The 22,422-nt window shown below is 39.8% G+C and overlaps 1 protein-coding gene, 1 long non-coding RNA gene and 1 pseudogene across 5 annotated transcripts; 2 read left to right on the forward strand and 1 right to left on the reverse strand.

Annotated features, from left to right (window-relative positions):
• The first annotated feature begins 1,311 nt into the window (after positions 1-1,311).
• Positions 1,312-3,060, forward strand: LOC137718343 (probable xyloglucan galactosyltransferase GT19; annotated as a pseudogene).
• Positions 3,061-3,792: 732 nt separating this feature from the next.
• Positions 3,793-10,960, reverse strand: LOC137718344 (beta-ketoacyl-[acyl-carrier-protein] synthase III, chloroplastic-like). Its single transcript, XM_068457872.1, has 10 exons — positions 10,644-10,960; positions 10,379-10,466; positions 9,020-9,347; positions 7,190-7,338; positions 6,505-6,641; positions 5,601-5,706; positions 5,397-5,515; positions 5,080-5,144; positions 4,766-4,988; positions 3,793-4,364 (listed from the first exon to the last, which is right to left on the reverse strand). The coding sequence occupies exons 3-10, from the start codon at positions 9,214-9,216 to the stop codon at positions 4,143-4,145; spliced, it is 1,218 nt and encodes a 405-aa protein (XP_068313973.1). The 5' UTR covers positions 9,217-9,347; positions 10,379-10,466; positions 10,644-10,960; the 3' UTR covers positions 3,793-4,142.
• Positions 10,961-14,903: 3,943 nt separating this feature from the next.
• LOC137718506 (uncharacterized) lies at positions 14,904-22,208 on the forward strand. Of its 4 annotated transcripts, none has more exons than XR_011065889.1 (4): positions 14,904-15,026; positions 20,679-20,837; positions 20,930-21,005; positions 21,727-22,208. It is a non-coding gene; the product is annotated as an uncharacterized lncRNA (long non-coding RNA). The 4 variants fall into 4 exon arrangements; XR_011065890.1 differs by having other exon boundaries at positions 20,785-20,837; positions 20,933-21,005; XR_011065887.1 differs by lacking the exon at positions 14,904-15,026 and having other exon boundaries at positions 19,898-20,837.
• The last annotated feature ends 214 nt before the right edge of the window (positions 22,209-22,422 follow it).

Here is a 22,422-nt window from a genome sequence, read left to right on the forward strand (position 1 = left end):
GGTGGTCGTCGTGGTGATGGTGGCGTCAACAATGGTCGTGGCAATAGTGAGGGTGATGGTGACTGTGGTTGAAGTGGCAATGGGGCCGATTATGATTGTGGTAGTGCTGGCAATAATGGTGGTAGTAATAGCACTAGTGGTGAAAGGTTAGTGCTTGTGGTGATAGGTGGTGACGGTTACTTTATTCTCTAAATATAAAATCATAATGCTTATAATGTGTAATATTATAGAATATAGATCCTATCATTGTTGAAAATAACTCCACTTTTAATAAAAAGGGAGAACTATTTTTAAAATAAGCAGAATATTTTGTTCATACTTATCATTTTTTAATTAACTATAAAGTTAAATAGGTTTGAAAAAAAAAAATGAAACGGGGCCTTTAAATTCCCACGATGCACAGAACGCCATCGTATTAGCCGAGCCATTATCCCCCAACACCCCACCGACATAGACGGGTCAAACCCCACGTCCCATACACTCATCTCCACTAATAAATAAAATACTCATTGTCAACCAAAATCCTATGTAATTACTAGTTTAACCCTCTAATTAAAATAGAACGTGAATGAGAAATATGGGGTAGAAATGTAATTTCACACAACCAAATTTTGCTGTTTTTTTTTTCAAAGCCTCACCTACATGTAATCCTAATATATATATATATATATATATATATATATATATATATATATATATATATAACTTTCCACTCCCACGTTTTTTATCACTCCCTTCCTCTCTCCTTCTATTTCAAAAACAAAAATAAAAAATTTTCTCACACACTTTGTGTGTACCATATGCTAGTGCAATTTATAAAAACCACCTCATCATCTCTCTCCACACATGTTTTTCTCTTGTTAAAAACAATTTGATCTTAACTGCCACATGATGGCTAGTGGTAGGGGAATTCCTCTTATGGCCGTATTCCATACATTACGTTATGTGTTCAATTTATAGCATTAGTGAATAGCACGATGGTAATCAGAAAAAAAACTAAAATACTTTTGTAAACTTTTCTGGCTTTTAAAAAAATGAACTGCCACCAATTAGTCACCTCTTAAAAAAAAAAAAAAATCAATTTGTTCTATTTTTTTGTTGGATTTCCATTTTCCAACCCCAAAAAAAATAAAAAAATAAAATGCAGTTTTAATAAACAAAACAAAAAACAAAACTAATGGAAAGATAAAACTAGTGTCAAAACAAAACAAATCAAAAAATTACCTAAAACTTCAACACCATTTCAAAACTTAAAAAAATTCTAACATCCTCATAACACAGCCCCATTTTTCTCCATCCTCTCCATCTTTCTCTCTCCCCATCAATGGCCTCCAAGTCCACTTTACTAATCCCCACCTCTTTCCTCCTCTTTTTCCTCTCCACCACCACCACCACAACCGTCCGACTATGCTTCGCCCAAATCCTCGGAAACAATCTCGACCATCCTCAATTCGACTCCGACTGCACCGGCCGTTGGATCCACATCTGACAACTCCCCCCATCCTTCAACCTGGATCTCCTCTCCAATTGCTCCGACTACGCTCTGTTCAATGACTTCTGCCCTCACTTGGCCAACAATGGCCTCAGCCAGAACCCATAATCTTTCTCACAGCTGGTACCGAATCGACCCGTTAATGCTGGAGCTTATTTTCCATCGTCGGATGCTCGAATACCATATCTCGCCTCAGATCCCCAATTTGCTGACGCCTCTACCTCCCCTACTACGCTGGCATCGACGCCTTCCGCTATCTCTACGGCCCCAATTACAATTCTAGCTCCAAGCAGGGCCTTAATTTGTTCGAATTTTTGACCCGAGACAACCCAGTTTCCTGGTATAGGCACAAGACCATTTCTTGGTTTTGGCCCAACCCGCTATGGATTTCTACCAGCCGTTGGGGAACGATCCGCCGTTTTGGGGGACTTCGCTGCTCGAATTGCCGCAGTTTTTTAATGTCACCACTCTGACGGTGGAGGCGCGTGCCTGGCCATGGCAGGAGCACGATGTGTTGTTACGAATTAGTGTTATGAATTGTGCAGGGGTTGTTAGATCGAAGGAATAAGATATTGTAAGGGAATTTGGGCCAAATTGTAAGGGGCTTTTGTATTTGGGCTCAATTGGGATAACTTTGGTCTTTAAGGGAGTCCATTTGATTAGTATGTTAACTGTCTAATTGGCATTACATGTAGTGTGGAAAACGTGTACTGGCACGTGGATATATGCCAGTCCAAATTAGTTGTAATGATATTTAATTTGAAAATTAATAGTATATTCTCTCAACTCTCTCTTCCTCTTCCTGTATCTATTAGCCATAGCCATCACTGCATTTGCAGGTTGAGACCTTGTTCGTCTGGGTTTTATCATGTGCCTTATCTAACATCGTTTCATTCGCCCAATTTGTCCTTATTGGAGACGTGGTTGCAACAGGCTAGGCGGTCCCACCGCACCACGCTTATGATGTCCGCTGGCGGCGGCAGTGTCGGAAATAATCCGAACATTAGGAGGAGTATCAGGAACGAGTGCAAAAACAACACCAAAGCAAATAATGCAACGTCAAACAACAATTTTGGGAGGTTTAGAAGTGGGGTGCTGAGTACATAAAGCTGTGTGACATTGTGGATTGCTCCCATGGGATATGTGAGCATGACCCAATTAGGTTCATGAGGCCAATGTTGCAAGCTAGTTTCTGCCTGCAACCTCCGGGTGACACCCCGACGAGGCGATCCACATTTGACAGCATTGTGGCTGACTGCATCCCCGTATTCTTTGAGGACTAGTCTGCCAAAGCGTAGTACGGGTGGCACTTGCAGGATGATCAGTACGGAGACTTCTCGGTGTTTATACCAAAGGAGGATGTGGTGTTCAAGGAAACTAGGGTTTTGGATGTGCTTAGGAGGATGAGGGAGAAGGTGTTGGAGATGATACCAAGAGTTATGTATAGAAGGCATGGGAGCTCAATGGGATTGAGAGCTAAGAAGGATGCTTTTGATCTTGCAATTGATGGTGTTTTGAACAAGATTAAATCTAGGGTTCCAGTTCAACCTAAGGTTTTCCCTCAATGACCCACTTGAACTTTACTTTTTAAAATTTTTTTTTTTTCCCTTTCTTGGCATTTAAGTTATTGTAATTATTGATTATGTTGTACATATATTTAGTTATTATGCAAGTGCAATGCCACTTGATTAAAGTTAAAACACTACGTTTGGATGAAGGAAATAAACTTAGAATTTTGTCAAAAGTCAGAATTTATAAATTGACATGCATCAATTCCTTTATTTGGATTCATAAACGTAGAAATTTAGAATTAAAAAAAAAATCAGATTTTGGGACCTCAAATTCCTAAGTTTAAATTCCATATAAATAGATGTCATTTTTAAATAGGAAAACTAATGAAAAAGGTATGAAAACTTTGAGTTTTAATAACAAAGACAAAATAAATGGTAAAATAAATAGTACCAAAATTGACTTTTTAGTGTAAAAAATGTGATTTTTCGTTAAAATGAACAGTACCGTGAGCTTTTTGTTAGAACTTCCTTTTTAAATTTCTATGAGTGAGAGTTTAAAAATAAAAGATTCCAAATTCAAATTCAATTATTTTTTTAAGTTAATCAAACAAGAAAATTCACAAATTTTAAAAAATAAAATTCTGTCATTTCAAACTTTGTTAATAATCTGAAATTTCTTCATCCAAACAAAATGTTGAGAAAAATGTTCCTAAATTTGGATTCGGCCAAAGCAACTAGAGCAATGTGCTCCGCCTCCAAGTTCAAATCCCGACCCTTGGATGATTAAACTTCAAATTACGCTATTATCATATTGTTTGTCAAAAACAAAAGTTTTGAAACATGCTCAATTCAAACATGAGACATAGAGTAGCTGTCTTCGTTGCAGCATTAGAATTGTTATTTTAGCCTTGGCTTGTGACTCAAGAAACAGAAAACAAATAAATTATTGGACCGACGAAAAACAATAGAATCTTATTGAGGGTGCCAAAAACTAAAAAACAAATGAAAGGGCGCTGATGGAGATTTGATGCAACAATACCTAATACATTTGGAACGTGATGCAAGAATTGCTAAACCGCGCTTCATACGGCTAGGACGACGTTTGTGTTCTGTATTGGCAGGAGGTGAGGTTTCGAGTTTCAACCCCATCTGAAAATGGTAGAAGCCCAAGTCAGACCTGCTCCAAAACCGGCAGCTGCAATAGTATGGCCTGGTTTCACCTTCCCGCTTCTCACAGCTTCGTCCAATGCCAACGGTATGGAACCAGCGCTCGTGTTGCCATAGTTTGCCAAGTTTGAAATCACCTGTTCTGATGGGATTTGCAAGCGAGTAGAAACCGCATCAAGGATCCTCTGGTTTGCCTGCATTATTGATTTGTCATATCAGAACAAAATGTACCACGTCGCTTGTTTGCAAGGAAAACCTTAGGTCATTAAGAAGCTCCCTTGAAGTGCTACATTCGTTCAAACTTCCCATTACGAAGAAAATGAAAATGTAAGCATTATTTCTCAATAGTGTACCAGTTTAGTTCAATGGACATATATGACAGGCTGGTATAGTTTTGGGAGTAAAAAATTATTAGGCTGAAGTTACTTGCCGTATGTCTATTTTCCATGCCTAAATATTTTCTGAAATTAAACGTAATGTGGGAAATAAATTGTAGTTAAATGATAATCGGTAGCTATAATTGACGGTAGAGCAGAGAAATCGTTTAATCAATAAAACCTGGGGTAAACTTTCCCAAAGATATCATTCGTCATACCTGATGGAGCAGTAACCAATCAATGCTAGATGCAGAGAGACCAGCCTTTGCAAGGGAATACTCAATTGACTGTGGCACAACACGCACAGCAAAGCGAAAGACCTCTTTACCATTCATTTGAAGGCAGGAATATGAAGCTTGTCTTGGAGGGAAGCCTAGGACTGAACCATTAGAACCCAACTCATCGTCTGTTTCATTTTCTTTCAAGGCGGCATTTAGATGTCTGCAAAGAGAGTGATCGGTCAGTATCAGAAAAATACTGTACTTGCTGAAAAGGTGCATAAAACAAACATAGAAATCAAGAAAACGCAAACCTGTATCCTTCACCATCACTATGCACATCAAAAGAAAGCAAACCGTCATCCTCACCATCGCAGGCCTACACAATTATGAAATTTCTGCTAAGTGCAATGAAATGTGTAGAATGAAATCTCTGCTAATAATTTATTCGATCCATTCTGGAAATGACAATATTAAGATAGTATGGTATGAGTTTCTGAAAAATGGAAAGAAAATTAACGCCAAATAAAGCAAAGTCCAAAGTTAGAAGCTGAGAGGGACTTCGATGCCGTTATATAGAAAACCAGTGCTTAGATATATGCCAAAAATTCATTATGCAACGTAAACACACCTGTATTAATACAGCCCCAGCAGCATCCCCGAAGAGAATACACGTTCCTCTATCGGTCCAGTCAACAATCCGAGAAAGAGCATCAGCCCCAATAACAAGAACATTTTTAAATCCACCAGCTGCAGTTTGCACGATATAGTTTAATCAATTAAACATGGGAAATAACAGCGGGCATCCTTAGAGCAAAGTAAACCAAGTCGTTACCCTTAATGTGACAATACGCTGATACTAGACCCAAAATAAATCCACTACACGCAGCTGTAATATCATACGCTAAAGGATTCCTTGCGCAGCCGAGTGCTTTCTGAACCTGAAATTACAATATAATACAAATTGAAAAAATGTAAGCATTTATTGTATTAATTAAACAACATAAGCACTAAGAGTTTGAATTTTTGCTCGAGCATTCATTAAATTGCAAAGCTCAACAACATCAATATTTAGCTCCACTTGCACTACACGGGGGTTTCTAACATGCAAAATAGAGTAACACTCAGTTGTTCGTTCTATATCACGTGTGAATCGTGATCAATATAGTCCAGTATAGTTCACGTGGTTGGTTAAAGTTTGTGCCATGGAAAAAGCATAAAACTATATAAGCACAACAAACTTAATCAATAAAATAACCTACTAGGAATATAAAGAAGAGACCTTCAAAAGCTACAGTTTTTAAAAGTCAGCCAGCGGTAGTTCGACCAAATACTGAACAAACCAAAAAAAGCATGTCACATCTAGTACAAAACTCCAGTCCAGTCCAGTTGAATTGCGCTAATGGGAACTCTTCTAAAGTTCTCAGACATAGATGCCCACAAGTATACAAGAATCTACTTCTGTCTGAAATAGAACCCCTTTATAAATTAATGAAACTTGCAACGATCTGTTACTTTTTATTTTTCTTCTACATAACAAATAAATACACACCTAGATAGATGAAATTTTGTTCATCACCTAAAGATTTATAAGCCCCTAAAAACATGGACAATAAAATATAATGAGAATCAATATTGGCAAAACAATCATATAATGCACACCTCTGTGAAGCTCAATCCCCTTTTTTTTTTTTAAATCCTGACGACTTAATCCACATACCACCCAATGATCTACATACCTTAGGGGCACAGCCAAAGATATCATCAGGCGTAGATGTGCACACCAAGATCAGGTCCACATCATCAACATCAACCTGTGCCATCTCAAGAGCTTTATGCGCTGCCTTGACCGCTAACGTTGTCAGGCTCTCTTTGCCTGTAATTTTACAAGAAGAATGTCATTATATAGAATGGGTAACATAAAATATCCACTAGACCTAAAAATGAGGACGAGAAAAGAGACACATATTTGACTAAAATCAGTGTTCAGATAAAAGGTAAAAGCATTCAAATATCCAGTACAACATAGGAAAGTCCTTCTTAGGCTCTTACACATCTTACACTACCAGCATTAATCAGCTCAAACCTCGCCATATGCTTATAGTTTCAGTTGTCCAAATAGAATGGTGAAGCCATAGTACTATGTAACAGATTTTGTTCAATAGCGACAGAAAGGTCATGCAAGGCGCTATCTGACGAACCTCATCCTAGGCAAGATTCAAATCGTCAACCTGAGAGGTCCAACAGATTGTTTCCTCTTGTAATGCAGTGCATATGCACCACAAGTATGAGACTATGAAGCTGAATTTCCTAAGTTAAACTCATAGCATGCAATTTAAAAAAAGAGGCTCAACACAGGCTAAGCCACCTCAAACTGTTTACCAAATTTATGACATTATCATGCACAGAAAAGTATAACGTGACCTGAAATAACTCGTCGATTACGAATCCCAGTGCGAACAGATATCCATTCATCGTTAGTATCTACTACTTTCGAAAGATCGTCATTTGAAATCTTAAGACTGGGCACTGCTGAGCCGCATCCAATTAACTTGCAGCCTTTGCTGACAAGCCTGAAATAAAATAGAAATTATTTAAGATCAGACAGATTATCATTTACCAGCTTGTATTCATACCCCCCATTTAACTAAAATGCAATCCCAGTACTGACTGTGGCTCTGGGCAAAGGCACTTTGCTTACATAAAACACATAGCAGTGGCCACGGTCCAACTTGGGATAGCTTTAACCAAGAACAATTAGAATTAGATGCAGGAGACAATTTTAAAAGATCCGTCCAAAGCCATGGGCCACTGGTAGGAATTAAATTTTAGATTTTACAAAAACAGAAATAAACAACCAATTCATTCAGGACAAAGTTCAATAACACACTAGGCATTCAATAAAGGAATTTGGTAATTTGGTCATGTTCTACATTTAGCACCCTTTACCAAGCCATTAAAGAAGATAGCTACAAAGCGCAAAGACAATCCAAATGCAAGAAAAGGAAAAAAATAAATCCTTCATTTGATAAACTAATTTTTTTTCTGGGGTTCATAAGATAACCAGACGACAATCGGCAAGAAAAAAGTTAGTGGTAAACTGATAAGATAAAATTTTAGTTTTGTTCATGATTATTGCCTTTATTTCCCTTCCATCATCCAAAACATTCTCTTATTTTAAGTGGGAGAGAGATGTCACATCCCGGCCCGAGGCGGATCACTTCCTGAGCCTGCTCCATCCGCTTTGGGCTTACCATTCCCTCACGGTTTTGTTTTTGGGAACTCACGAGCAACTTCCCAGTGGGTCACCCATCATGGGATTGCTCTAGCCCCCTTCTCGCTTAACTTCAGAGTTCCTACGAAACCCGAAGCCAGTGAGCTCCCAAAAGGCCTCGTGCTAGGTAGGGATGGGAATATACATTTAAGGATCACTTCCTTGGGCGATATGGGATGTTACAATCCACCCCCCTTCGGACAATATCGTGCTACGGTGGTGGAGCGAGCCCAGGAAGTGATCCGCCCCAGGCCGGGATGTGACAAAGAGCAGACAGATGGCGAAGCCATCGGAAGAACAGTGATACAAGCAATCTTTAAAAACCAATACAAAACCTAATCTAGAAGTATCATCAAAAGGAAATCTAATATTTTTGCCAAATACTGATTCACCTAAGCTCATGCCTGTAATCTGACTTACATCAATGAAAACGCTTCTAACTTAGTTGCATCCTCTAGTTAGTCCTAAAATTGATTTGTTAGACAGTTACTTTACTATGCCATAATCATCTATGTATATGTATACTTCCCCAAATTTTAGCTTTAAATTGATTGTAGTTACTAAAAAGTCAGCTTGATTTTGGAATCGATTGTAGCAGGCTTCGTTGCTTAAGCCTTGTAAATCCTACTGCAATGGAGATGAATAAGATCATCCAATTCCAAATCCTTAGTGATAATATATCCAAACCAAAATTTAAAAACTTTGTGCAGCACAAGTTTACACAGGGGAATTTATTCCCCATCCCTTTCATACAGAAAATGGCTATGCACTGGCATGCTATAGCCAACCATAACTTGAATCCTACTTATCTAAACAAATCTAGCATATACAAGTAAAACCAGAAAACTAAAGAACTTTATGACTAAATGCAAATCATGAAGCTTTCCAACAAAGATAATAAATCAAATGCAAAATCCAACATACAAAACAATGAGGGGCAAAATCACTAAAAAGAATAAAAGAATGGAGATTGAACTCACTTGGGTGATCGAGATTCAGAAGTGGAAGCTCCAACATGCTTCTCTGCGCCTTCAAAAGTGCTGGAGCAGAATACCCTCTTGGAGATTCCCTCAGGAAAAGGAAACCCAGATCCAAAAATGCGTATTGAAGGCTGAATCTTCCTCCTCTGGCTAGGAACTGTAGGAGCAGTGAAGAACCCAGATGCATTGGTGGCCATTTATTTAAATCCACAAAGCAAAATTTCAGATGCACAAAAAAAATATGCAGGGCTGGAGAGAGATTGAATTCAGCTAATATATGAGAGACAATGGTATCAGAAGACTGGCCCTTCTTACTTCGGAGGGTCACCTACACAAAATAGAAAACTAAAAATCAGGATGAGGAATAACTAAATAAATATATGGGGAGTTAACTGTGAGAATTGGATCTTTGAGATGCTAAAGTGAAAGATTTTACAAACTTGAGTGACTGAATTGCAGAAAATGGAGCCTGTAAAGTTTGACAGAACCGAAGTGGAAGGTAAACCAACTTAAAGAGAAAAGAGAGAGGTTTAGCGGACGAATTTATACTCAGAACCTCAAGGATCCAACTAGGGGTGGGCACGGGCCGGGCCTGGCATTACAGTTTTCAACATAGGAACCGGACCTTACCTGGCCCGGTTGAAACGGGCCGGATCCACGGGTCCTTTTTTTTTTTTTTTTTTTGGTTATAGTTCTATTTATAAATGACAGATACAATTAACTCTAAGGCTAGGGAACTACTGCACATCAGCACAGATTGAAGAAAAAAAAACTGATGTTTTACAGCAACTGCACAGCAGCACAGATTGAAGAAAAGATAAAAAAAAAAAAAAAGAGCAGCTGCACAGATGATTAATTTGCTTATAAAAGAACCCACATTACTAATTATGTATCCACAACTCAAGTTTCATCCCCTCTATCCTCTAAATTTCACCACTCCATCCCTTGAGTTTTTGCATTTGATAGAAAACAATGGGTTCCAGTTTTGCACAAATTACTTTAGCAATGGTAATTACACTGGCTGGGGTTTCAACAATGGCTCATAGCCTCATACCACCTAAATCAGAAGACATCTGAACCAGGAATCATACTCGAATAAATTCATTAATTCGATTATTACTACTCTTTCATGAATACAAAGAAAATACACAAATTCTAATAATTTTTGGAATCAAACGAATACAAAAAATTAATTTTCGGAATCGAATTGACCAATATCGATTAAAATCCACATTACCTATTAAAATCTACAAAAATTTAAACCAACCCAATACAAATTTGTAATTAAAAAAAAAACAAATTTATCTCATAAAATAAAAAAGTGCATCAGTTGAAATAAAAAAAAAGGAAAGGAGGTACTTGGAGTCTGGAGATACTTGAGCAGTTGAGCTTATAATGCTTCCGTATACGAGTCCAAAGGAAAGGAGAATGCGGAAGCCCGAGCCAACTGAAAAATCCCGAAGAACCCAGATCACCAATTAGATAAACAATTACCAAATTGGTCCAAAATTCACACACTTAACAATTCCTCCCCAAAATACATACTAAATAAAAAGAATTAGTTAGATCCGGAACAAAAAGAACACAAAAAATAGAAGAATTCAGCAAACAGTAAAAAATTCACCTGAACTGGCGGCGGCGATGGAGTGTTGGTGGTCGCGACGGCGGTGATGTCGTTGGGGAGGAGAGAAGGAGAATCGAGAAGATGGGTGGTGCGGGACCGCGGGTGCCTGGGTTCTCTAAGTCTGGGTAGGATGTCCGATGTCGTCGAGGAGAAGAATCGAAGAATACTCGATCAGAGAGGAGAGACAGTTGAGTGACATGAGTCACAGACAGCAGAGCGTGAAGGCGAGAGACGGAGAGAGTCGAAGACGGAAGAGCGGAAGAACCGAAGAAGACAGATTCAGAAGAGTGGAAGTCGATCAGAGAGGGGAGAGAGTAGAATCGGGTAAAATCAACGGCGAAGATTGGATGTTAGATTCCATTTCAGTTTCGTCTGTCCATTTGGTCTAAAAAGGGCCGGTCCGGGCCCATTTTTCTATATATCTGGACCTGGTCCGCCCCTAAAATATCAAAGGCCCGGCCTGGTTTGTCGCGTTTTCTTTATTAAACAATTGAAATCGGTCCGGATCCGCCCCGAACCTTAATTACCCGTTCCGACCTGCGGTTCTTATACCCGTTTGCCACCTCTAGATCCAACCGTATAATCCACACTTTATTACAGCAAAAGCCAAAAGCCATCTGGGTTTTCTTCAAAACTTCAAGCAGTTCAATAGCAACTGAGATATGCCCTTCTTCTTCTTCAGCTCAGATCTGTAAGTTCCATGCTTTTCTCTTTCATTGACTTTTTAAAGCTTTATTAGTAGTTTCTTGGATTGGGTTAATGGGGTTCCCGTTTCTTGCTTCTTAGGTCGTGTTTGGTTGGTGAGAAAATGTAGGAACAGAAAATTAACCCCAAAGTTTCTTCCTTTTTCCCCTTTCATAGATTGTGTTTTAGTACTTGTTATTGCAAACCAATAAAAGCTGAAATTGTTGAAGTATTAATAGGGTGGTTCGGTATGGGATACCGAACCAAAACCTTAGTCCCGATTCTCAAACCAAAATTTTCGGTATTCTCAATTTCAAGACCGATCCCAAACTAAATTTTCGGAAATCCCAATTTTCAGGAATCTCGAAATAGTTTCGGTATTTTTGTGACATCCTACATCGCCCAGGAGAGTGATCCTTATATATATATATATATATATATATATATATATATATATATATATATATATATATATTCTCATCTCTACCTAGCACGAAACCTTTTGGGAGCTCACTGGCTTCGGGTTCTACCGGAACTCCGAAGTTAAGCGAGTAGTGCGCGAGAGCAATCCCATGATGGGTGACCTACTGGGAAGTTCTCGTGTGAGTTCCTAGAAACAAAACCGTGAGGGTGTGCTGGCGGCTCAAAGCGGACAATATCATGCTACGGTGGAGTCGGGCCCAGGAAGTGGTCCCGCCCGGGTCGTGATGTGACAATTTGGTATCAGAGCCTAAACCTGGCCGTGGTGTGCCGATAAGGACGTTGGGCTCCTAAGGGGGTGGATTGTGACATCCCACATCGCCCAGGGGAGTGATCCTTATATGTATATTCTTATCTCTACCTAGCACGAGGCCTTTTAGGAGCTCACTGACTTCGGGTTTTATCGGAACTCCGAAGTTAAGCGAGTAGCGCGCGAGAGCAATCCCATGATGGGTGACCCATTGGGAAGTTTTCGTGTGAGTTCCCAGAAACAAAACCTTGAGGGTGTGCTGGGGGCTCAAAGCGGACAATATCGTGCTACAGTGGAGTCGGGCCCGAGAAGTGGTCATGCTCAGGCTCTCGGGCCGGGATGTGACAAGGTGACGGCCAGCACGCCTTGATTTCTATTAGGGTGTGTCAATTTTGGGACAATCGGGAATCCCGAAATATTTTTGGGCTTTTCGGCGATGCAGAATAGCAGCAAAGCGCCACTTACTAGAGGACCCAATCAAAGAAAACAGGAACTGACATAACATACAAGAGGACCCAATCAAAGAAAATAATTGTTCTGGAATGCAATATGCCTCATGAAATGCAACTTTGTAAGGATTGTGAAAGCAGCAAAGCGCCACTTACTAGAGGAATGACAACTTCATTGTATTAGTGTAGTCTTATTCCATCCCCAACACAATCGACCTATAGACTTCAAATTTTAAACGTTCGTTGACAAGCAACCATTTATAACTCAAGAGGCTTAAATACAGAAGGTTCACAATGACCAATAAGTACAAACCATACAGTATTTGACAACTCCGCCAACATCTTGTGCAACATTCTAAAAGTTCAGGTCACTCTTTTCTAGTCTAGCCTGTTCGCATCACAAATGTGGGAGACAAACAATTCTAATCTGTATGCCTATGTCAATGTTTCATGATTACTTTATCCCACGCTACAGTTCTAATCCATAAGTTCTAAATAAAAACAGACATCGAACTTAAGTTAAAAGAATAGAATATATAAGTTCCTGATTATTTTATCCCACGCAAACAGTTCTAATCCATAAGTTCCTGATTATTGTATCCCAAGCAATGAACAAAATATATTACGACTAGGTTAAAAGAACAGACATCTAACTTAAGTTAAAAGAACAGTTGTAAACAATTTCTTCATTGCCAACTAATCATGGGGTTTCAAGCATTTGGTAAATAAAACTCATCTGAGAAATTTACTTGTTGGTAAATAAAACTCCAGCACAAAAGCTGCAGAAGCAAAGCAAAGCAAAAGAGGGACCTTCACCAATCTGCAAAAACCCAAGAACCATTAGATCAATTAAATAGAATATGTGAAACCAAACAAACCCTAAATTTACAAACCCTCATCTAGAATTCGAAAATTAAATTTCAAAAACCCTAAAATTACAAACCCTAATCTGGAATTAGTAAATAAAATTTCACAAACCCTAAATTAAATTTCAAACCCTAAATTAATTCCCATATTTATTTACCTGTGTCTGAATCTGAGAGAGAGAATCGCGTGAAAGTCAGAGACTCCTGAAAGAGAGAATCGCGAGAGAGAGTCGCGATAGAAAGAATCGCGAGAGAGATACCGGTGGTGGTTGTGGCTCTATGTCATGAAGGAAGGGTCCACCGTCGAAGAGAGACAGCGATGGATGATCCCTGTGATGGTCGGCCGGTGACTGGCTGGCCGGAGTTAGATTTGAGACAGAGAGGAGGAGGAGGGGGCTCTCTCAGTGGTTGAGGCGCTAAGCTGAGAGACTGAGGAGAAATGAAATCGAAAGTTTAAAATGACACTCGAGTCCTCGACGGGGAGAAAACCTAACAAGGAATACACGACATGGATTAATTTGAAACAATCCAACGATTTAAATTAACTCTAACTATAATTTAAAAAATAATATATATCATTATCTGTGTGTGTGTGTGTGTGTGTGTGTGTGTGTGTGTGTGTGTGTGTGTGTGTGTGTGTGTGTGTACAGGCCCCTTAAAGGAAGAGATCTTCATTTAAAAAAAAAAAATGGGAACACCTTCTTGACCATTAGATTTGGTTTTAATGAAATTTTGTGGTTAAGATTAAATTAGAGGCTATAAAATTTCATTAAAGCTAAATCTAACGGTCAATATGGTGTCTCTATTTTTTTTTTTGAAAAATGGGGATCCCTTCCCTTAAGGGCTTCCTATATATATATAATTAAAAATATATATTTTCCATTCAGTATGGGAATACTGAAATATTGGGAAGACAATCCCAATTCCCATACCGAAATTTCGATATTTTTTCGGGGTAGCATACCGAAAATTTTGGGAAAATCGATTTGGGACATTTTTGATTTGGGATCGGTATTTTTTCGGTTTGCTTCAGGATTTTTGGGATTTTTTTTTCACCCCTAAGTATTAAGATGCTTAGGAAAATAAGGTTTTTTTTTTTTATCCTTTATAATTATTTTGCTATTTTCATGCTCCCATGGAAGAAATTAGAAAAAATCCATCTTTAAATCCAGAAATATTTGTTAATATACAAATTTAAATCTTTACAAACTCAAGTATGAAGCATGATTACATGTAGGGGTGGGCAAACGGGTAGAAGAATCGCGGGTCGGGGCGGGTACGGGCCGGTTCCAAATGTTTTAGAAAATAAACGGGGCGGGTTGGGCCAAGCCCATGTCATTTACGGGATGGACCAATTCCTAAACCCTAGAAAAACGGGGTCTCAGACCGATTCGTTTCTAATTATAATCAACCGTCGAGATTGAGTGATAACTTATCATTCAATCTGAACCGTTAGTTTGTACCCTAGTCTCACTTTCGCAGACTCTTACCTCACTCACTCCCACCTCTCCACCATCCGTCACTCCCTCAACTCCCTCGACTCTAACGACATCCCAGAGAACCCAGCCCATCACCGCCGCTGTGACCAACACAACCCATCCAGCCATCCTCCGACCTCGACGACATCCCAATTCCTAGGACCCAAAGAACCCAGGTCCCAATCCCACAACCTCGATTCTCTCCTGGAATTTCTGCTTCTACAAGATCTAGACGTGTTCTTTTATTTTCAATTTCTTTTGTGCTGTTAGTTTGCTGAATTTAATTTATCGCATAAAACATGAGTAACGAAATTGAACAAATTAGCTTCTGGGTATTCCTAAAATGGTGTTAGATTATTGATTCAGGGGACTTTGTTCCCATGGCCACCACCTGTACGATGAAAGTCTTCTAAGGAGTACATTATTGAAAACCATCGTGGAGTCTGAACAAGTTTGATACAGATAACTTGATAACAAGTTTGAACATGTTAGACAAATAAGGAATATGGTTGGAGTCCTTGTGTAATTGTATATAATATTATTATTGGAAGAATAAGCCGTCCTACAGCCGTCCTACCTTGTCCTACCTACACACTAGCCGTCCTACAGCCGTCAAGCCGTCCTACAGCCGTCCTACCTTGTCCTACCTACACACTAGGACGGCTACCTTGTCCTACCTACACATTTGTATCATGTATATATATCCTTGTAATCTTGTAGAGAAACATAATGAAAAAATAAGCATTCTCTTCCATTTGCATTCTCTTCCATAAGCATTCTCTTCCATTTTTCCACATTCACGTATCAATAACAAATATATTTTTTAGCCTACATACCTTTTTCTACATGGTATACAGAGCAGGTTTATAACCCTAGCCCTAATTTTTTTTCGGCAGCTTTCTCTGCCGTTCCCATGGCTGTTCGTGGCCCGTCCCGTCCCTCCTCTGCTCGTCCTCCCCTCCACTGGACCTATTGCAATTTTGATTATCATACCCGAGACACCTGCCATAAACTTCATGGCTATCCCGTTGGCCATCCCCTCCATGGCCAACCATGGCGACCACCGCGCCGTGCCACTGCTTCCAGTTCTTCCCGCAGCCATGCACCTTCCAGTCCTCCCCGGCAGCCACGGTTTTCTGCTTCCCGGCCCCATAATTTCACCCAGGCCCATCACGTGCAAGGCACCCAGGCCCCTGCCTCCTCTTCTACTTCAGCGACCCACCAAGTGCACGGGGCCCAGCCTACTTTGCATGACTTGCAGCTTGCCATGCCTGACCTCTCTGCCGAGCAGCACTCCCGTGTTCTAGCTGCTCTACGTGACACCACCACCCCTCCTCAGGCCAATGCCGTGCTCACTACTGATTTTGCCCAAGGTTTGTTACCTTTCACCTCTCGTCATGGTCAATGGATTCTTGACAGTGGTGCTACGGACCATATTACTTCTTCCGCTTCATGTTTGGTTAATCGCTCTCCTTCACATTTGCCACCTGTTTCTTTGCCTAGTGGTGCTTCCGCTCCCATTACTTTTACTGGCACTCTTCCTTTAAATTCATCAGTTACTTTGAAGGATGTTTTATGTGTCCCTAATTTCCGAGTGGACCTTTTATCGGTTGGTAAACTTACAGATGGATTATCGTGTTCCATAACCTTTTTTCCTTCTTGGTGTGTTTTGCAGGACTTGGTTTCGAAGGCGATGATTGGTGTGGGTAAGCGACGTGGCGATCTGTATTACCTTGTGGCCCTTACCTCTTCTCTCCTCACCCGTCAACCTCTCTGCAACATCATTACCATCCCCTCCTCCCTCTGGCATAGGCGTCTTGGTCACCCCTCCTCCACTCGTTTGCAAGCTTTAGCATCTAGCTCTCTTAATTGCACTTTTGATTCTAGTCATATTTGTGATGTTTGTCCGTTGGCAAAACAAACTCGTCAACCTTTTCTTTTGAGTTCAATTTCATCCACTTTCCCTTTTGCTTTAATTCATTGTGATATTTGGGGCCCGAATCGTCAATCTTCTTCTCTTTCTGGTGCTCATTATTTCTTAACCATTGTGGATGATTTTTCTCGCTTTACGTGGGTCTTCCTCATGAAACATAAATCCGACACTCAACAATTAATTAAGGATTTTTTTGCTTATGTCACTACCCAATTCCGCACTACCATCCAATGCATTCGTACTGACAATGGTGGTGAATTTTTATCTCTTCGTAGTTTTTTCTCTGATCATGGGGTGCTTTTACAAACTTCTTGTGTTTATACTCCCCAACAAAATGGCGTTGTTGAAAGAAAACATCGTCATCTTCTTGAAACCGCTCGCGCCCTTCGTTTTCAATCCCATCTTCCTATCAAGTTTTGGGGGGAATGTGTTCTTACCGCTACTTATCTCATCAATCGTCTCCCTACCCGTCTTCTCCATCATAAATCCCCATTTGAGGTTCTCTTTTCGAAAACCCCATCTTATGACCACTTTCGCGTCTTTGGTTGTCTGGCATATGCCACCTCTGTCACTCCCACCACCAAATTTTCCCCTCGGGCTCATCGTTGCATTTTTCTCGGTTATCCTCATGGACAAAAGGCCTATACCCTTTACGATCTCGACAATCACCGCATTTTCACTAGTCGAGACGTCATCTTTCACGAAACTACTTTCCCTTATGCCGTTTCTCACCCTCCTATCCCATCCTCTTCGCTTACCCTACCCATCCCACCCCCTCTGGACTTTACATATAACCCATCCCTTCCTGCCCCGACGCCTCACCCTCCTCCACCTTCCTCCCCTTCCACGCCTCCTACAGATTCCCTTGCTGCCCCATTACCCGTTCCTCCCCATGCCCCTGCCCTATCGGCATCCCCTCCTTCCCCCCCCCCCCCGGTACTTCCTTACCTTTCACCCTTTTACCCACGGACATCCCTACCCCCCACTACCTACCAATCCTCCCCTTCCCCGCACCTCTTCCCGTGCCCATAAACCTCAATCCTATTTAAAAGACTACGTTTGCTCGCAGGTGATTCTGCCATCCCACCCATCTTCGACTTCGCAACCCGGTTCTACACAAGGTACGCGATATCCACTTTGTAATTTTCTCTCTTATCACCGTTACTCTCCCAGGCATTTTTCTTACATTAACTCTGTTAGTCGGACTGTGGAGCCTTCCTCCTTTGCCGAGGCTGCCACTGACCCCAATTGGCAACGTGCTATGACTGAGGAGCTTCAAGCTTTACATGCTAATGATACTTGGACTTTAACTTCCTTGCCCCCTGGCAAAATTCCCATTGGTTGTAAGTGGGTGTACAAACTCAAGCACAATTCCGATGGCTCTATTGACCGCTACAAAGCTTGTTTGGTTGCTAAAGGCTTCACTCAGGCTGAAGGTATTGATTATCATGACACTTTTTCTCCTACTGCTAAGATGATTACGGTGCGTTGTCTTCTTGCTCTTGCTGCTAGTCAGTCTTGGTCTCTTCATCAACTTGATGTTAATAATGCTTTCTTACATGGTGACTTACATGAAGAAATCTATATGTCTCCTCCTCCTGGTCTTCGGCGACAGGGGGAGAATCTTGTGTGTCGCCTTCACAAGTCACTTTATGGTCTTAAGCAGGCTTTTTGCCAATGGTTTGCCAAATTCACTAGTGCCATCATTTCTGCCGGTTTTCAACAATCCAAAGCTGACTATTCATTGTTCACTAAAAAGTCTGGTATTTCTTTCACAGCTTTGCTCATTTATGTGGATGATATTATGATTACAGGCAATGATGCTAGTGCCATTAATTCTCTGAAGTCTTTTCTCCGTGATCATTTTCGGATAAAAGACCTTGGTGATTTAAAATATTTTTTGGGTATTGAGGTTTCTCGTTCCAAACAAGGGATTTATATTTCTCAACGCAAGTATGCATTAGAGATTCTCAAGCACTATGGTTTTTTGGGAGCACGACCCATTGCTTTTCCTATGGATGACACAAAATTATCTGATAAAGGAGAACTTCTCAAGGATCCTGAAAAGTATCGACGATTAGTAGGTCGGTTAATATATCTCACTATCACTCGGCCGGATATCACCTATTCTGTGCATGTTCTAAGCCGTTTTATGCACGAGCCAAGGATATCTCATATGGATGCTGCGCTTCGTATTGTTCGTTATTTGAAGGCTACTCCAGGTCAAGGTTTATTATTTCGTTCTGACAACCAGACCAAGTTAACTGCGTTTTGTGATTCTGATTGGGCAGGTTGCCCTATCACTCGCTGTTCGACTACTGGGTATTGTGTATTCTTGGGCGGTTCTTTGATTTCTTGGCGGACAAAACGACAGAAAACCGTTTCGCTCTCTTCAGCAGAGGCGGAATATAGGGCCATGACAGGTGCTTGTTGCGAGATAGTTTGGCTTCGTTTTTTGTTGAAGGATTTGAACATTCCTTTGGATGGTCCTTCCATTTTATTTTGTGATAATCAAGCAGCGTTACATATAGCTGCCAATCCTGTTTTTCATGAACGAACTCGTCACATTGAGATGGATTGTCACTTTATACGAGATAAGATTGTAGATGGCACAATAGAGACCAAGCATGTGGGTACGGCACAACAGTTGGCAGACTTGTTTACCAAACCTCTTGGGAAAGAAAAGTTTTCGGGTATGTTACGCAAGTTGGGAGTTCTTGACATCCACTCTCCAACTTGAGGGGGAGTGTTAGACAAATAAGGAATATGGTTGGAGTCCTTGTGTAATTGTATATAATATTATTATTGGAAGAATAAGCCGTCCTACAGCCGTCCTACCTTGTCCTACCTACACACTAGCCGTCCTACAGCCGTCAAGCCGTCCTACAGCCGTCCTACCTTGTCCTACCTACACACTAGGACGGCTACCTTGTCCTACCTACACATTTGTATCATGTATATATATCCTTGTAATCTTGTAGAGAAACATAATGAAAAAATAAGCATTCTCTTCCATTTGCATTCTCTTCCATAAGCATTCTCTTCCATTTTTCCACATTCACGTATCAATAACAAATATATTTTTTAGCCTACATACCTTTTTCTACAGAACAATGAATACAATTCTTTGTTTTTGTTTGTCTCCTGTTGATTTTGTGGGTTGGATTTAGGATCAAGTGTCGAAGTTGGGTTCATCCGCATCATTTCCGTATTGATATGAACTACAATACATCTTTGATCAGTCTAGCTAGTCTTATCATTAGTGTTTGAGTCGTTAGTTGGATTTATTGTTCGTGTTTCGATGTAGGACATGCTTTTGTTAGTTTAATTCATAACTGGTAGGAATTTCCCAATGCTTGTATCGTATTAGTATTTGTATTTGGAAATTAGTTTATACAAGTGTTGTTGCACATTGATAAGAACGTTCTTCTATTTGCTTGCGCTGTAGATTTTGTGAGCATTAATCTAGGGTGTTTCATATAACCAACATTCGTTTTCCCGATCTGTATAGGGGAAGTATTCAATACATACATTATGAGTAAATAAAAGGAGCTGTGTTTTGTTCTAATTTATCTCGTGTCATGTTATATTTCCCGTTTCCAAATGTCCGTTTATGATAACTGCATTGTGTAATTTGGTAATTTGAATGAATAAAGCCACAACCAAAGGCAGATACATATGGCTTTGGGGAATTTAAATCGTTGTATTTGTGTTACTATTGTTGTTATCGTGTTTGGGTTTTATGTTAACTGATTCATACATAACACGCTGCATGTTTGAAATTCCAATAACCTTCTAAAGAGGATTTTTACGTTCGTTTTAACTACAATTCATATAATTGAGGAAGATAGTTTGATATAGCAGTGGTCATGAGAGTCTTGGTTTTGTCTATTAGATTAGCCAATCTCTCTGAAGAGGTGAAGAAGGAACTTGAATGTTTTGATTTCTCTTCAGCGACCAGAAAACATCAACTTATCTTCTTCTTAGCCGCCATGTATTAGGTACAGTTTTGGATGGAGTCATGGAAAAGAGAAGCTAAAATCTGGAAAGCCTGGTATCACCTTATATTCTTTTGTTTTATAGTTTGTTTTGTCAGAAACTCTAAGAACAAGTTACAATTTACTTTTCGTTTGTGTTTTGTTTTAGCAGATATGTTGAAAGGCTAATTTTATGCAAATTCAATATTAAACAAGCGTACAACAGACGAATCTCTAATTCAAAGGTAAAATTGTATAGGAGCATCCATGTCTGAGGTCACATGGTATATGGCTCAGATGAGCATTCCCTATATGGCATATTATATCGTATATATTAACAGATAAGCAATGCTTTAGCGGGAGCCGACATAAAAGATCAAGTTTAGATAGTTTCTAGATATGTAGATTGGGAAATTATCATTAAACGAAGATTTTATATGCACTTCAAAGGCCATTGTGTGTAGGTTCTACTTTATTTTTACTGTGCTATATGTTTTTTCTAAGTGGCAACTTTGATTGTTCAATCCCATATTCCTGCCCAGAGGAGAATACGTATGTTAGTTTCATTCAGAAATTTTAAACTATCAAAACATATCTGGCTTTTTTGGTGTATATTGTATTTTTAAATTGCAGGAAGCAACACCACCATCTCTCTCCTCTGTCTCTCAAACACACACATGCACATGCACATGCACATACACAAAATGTACATACAGACTAACAAATAGAAAGTTGGGTTGGGGGTTTGACAGATTAGGATAGGTCTCTTGGTTTAGGTTTGACTCTTTTTAATCAATTGTGCTGCCTTGGATTCATTACACTTTTTAATCTTCTGTTAATGTTTGTTAAGTTTTCTTTACTTTTTTCACACACGGTTTATTTGTTCAGTTTGCTCTGCTTTTTTCTTCTAGTTTCAAATGCAAGAAAGGATTAGTTTCTAATGTTATATTTTTATGGTTCAAAAAGTGTATAGATGTCGTAGTTGATCACTCATCGTAGGAGTGTGAACAATGCGCCTCCCGCATTATCAGCATTTACTGCTCCAGCCGTGAGACGGGTGCATCCTCTTCCAAATCGACCACATGAAATGTCAATGCCCTGAAGGAGGAAGTGACAACCCTAAAAGGTCAACTTGCAGCCCAGGACGAGCAGATAAAGGCCCAGAGCGAGCAAATAAGGGCCCAAAATGAGTAGATAAAGGCCGAGAACGAGCAGATAAGGGCCCAGGGTGACCAGATGAGTATGATTGTATAGGCCTTAGCGATGTCCGGTCTCCAAATCCAGCTGCCAGCACCTAATCTTGTTCCACCTTCGACCTCCCAGCCACTTTGCCCAACCGATACCGAGTAGTCTGATGTATCAAACATAGAAGACTACTTATTGTAGTTTTTTCTTTTTTTTGTTCGGACATCTTGTACGTACATTTTCATATAGTTTATAATTAAATACTTTTTCTTGGTTTATTATTTATTGTTTAGAATTGAATTACAATATTTATTAAAAATTAAATCAAAAATATTTTTGTCAAAAAAAAAAAAAAAAAAAAAGAGTTTGCGTGACGAAGAACTTCCATAGGTCATGCAAAGTGTCTTTGCGTGACGTAGGAAAATATTTTTGGGTTCCAAAAGCTTAAAATGCGACTTGCCAAAAGCACTACTTATG

The sequence above is a fragment of the Pyrus communis genome, chromosome 15, assembly GCF_963583255.1.
Source record: "Pyrus communis chromosome 15, drPyrComm1.1, whole genome shotgun sequence".
Lineage (NCBI taxonomy): Eukaryota > Viridiplantae > Streptophyta > Magnoliopsida > Rosales > Rosaceae > Pyrus > Pyrus communis.

What these genes read in the sequence shown, in the direction of transcription:
- LOC137718344 (XM_068457872.1), bottom strand. Translation starts at nt 9,216, where the DNA reads ATGGCCACCAATGCATCTGGGTTCTTCACTGCTCCTACAGTTCCTAGC. An exon ending in AGCGTATTGTCACATTAAGG is followed by an intron (nt 5,516 to 5,600) that starts GTAACGACTTGG and finishes TGCAAACTGCAG; the next exon opens with CTGGTGGATTTAAAAATGTT. An exon ending in CTGGGGCTGTATTAATACAG is followed by an intron (nt 5,145 to 5,396) that starts GTGTGTTTACGT and finishes ATAATTGTGTAG; the next exon opens with GCCTGCGATGGTGAGGATGA.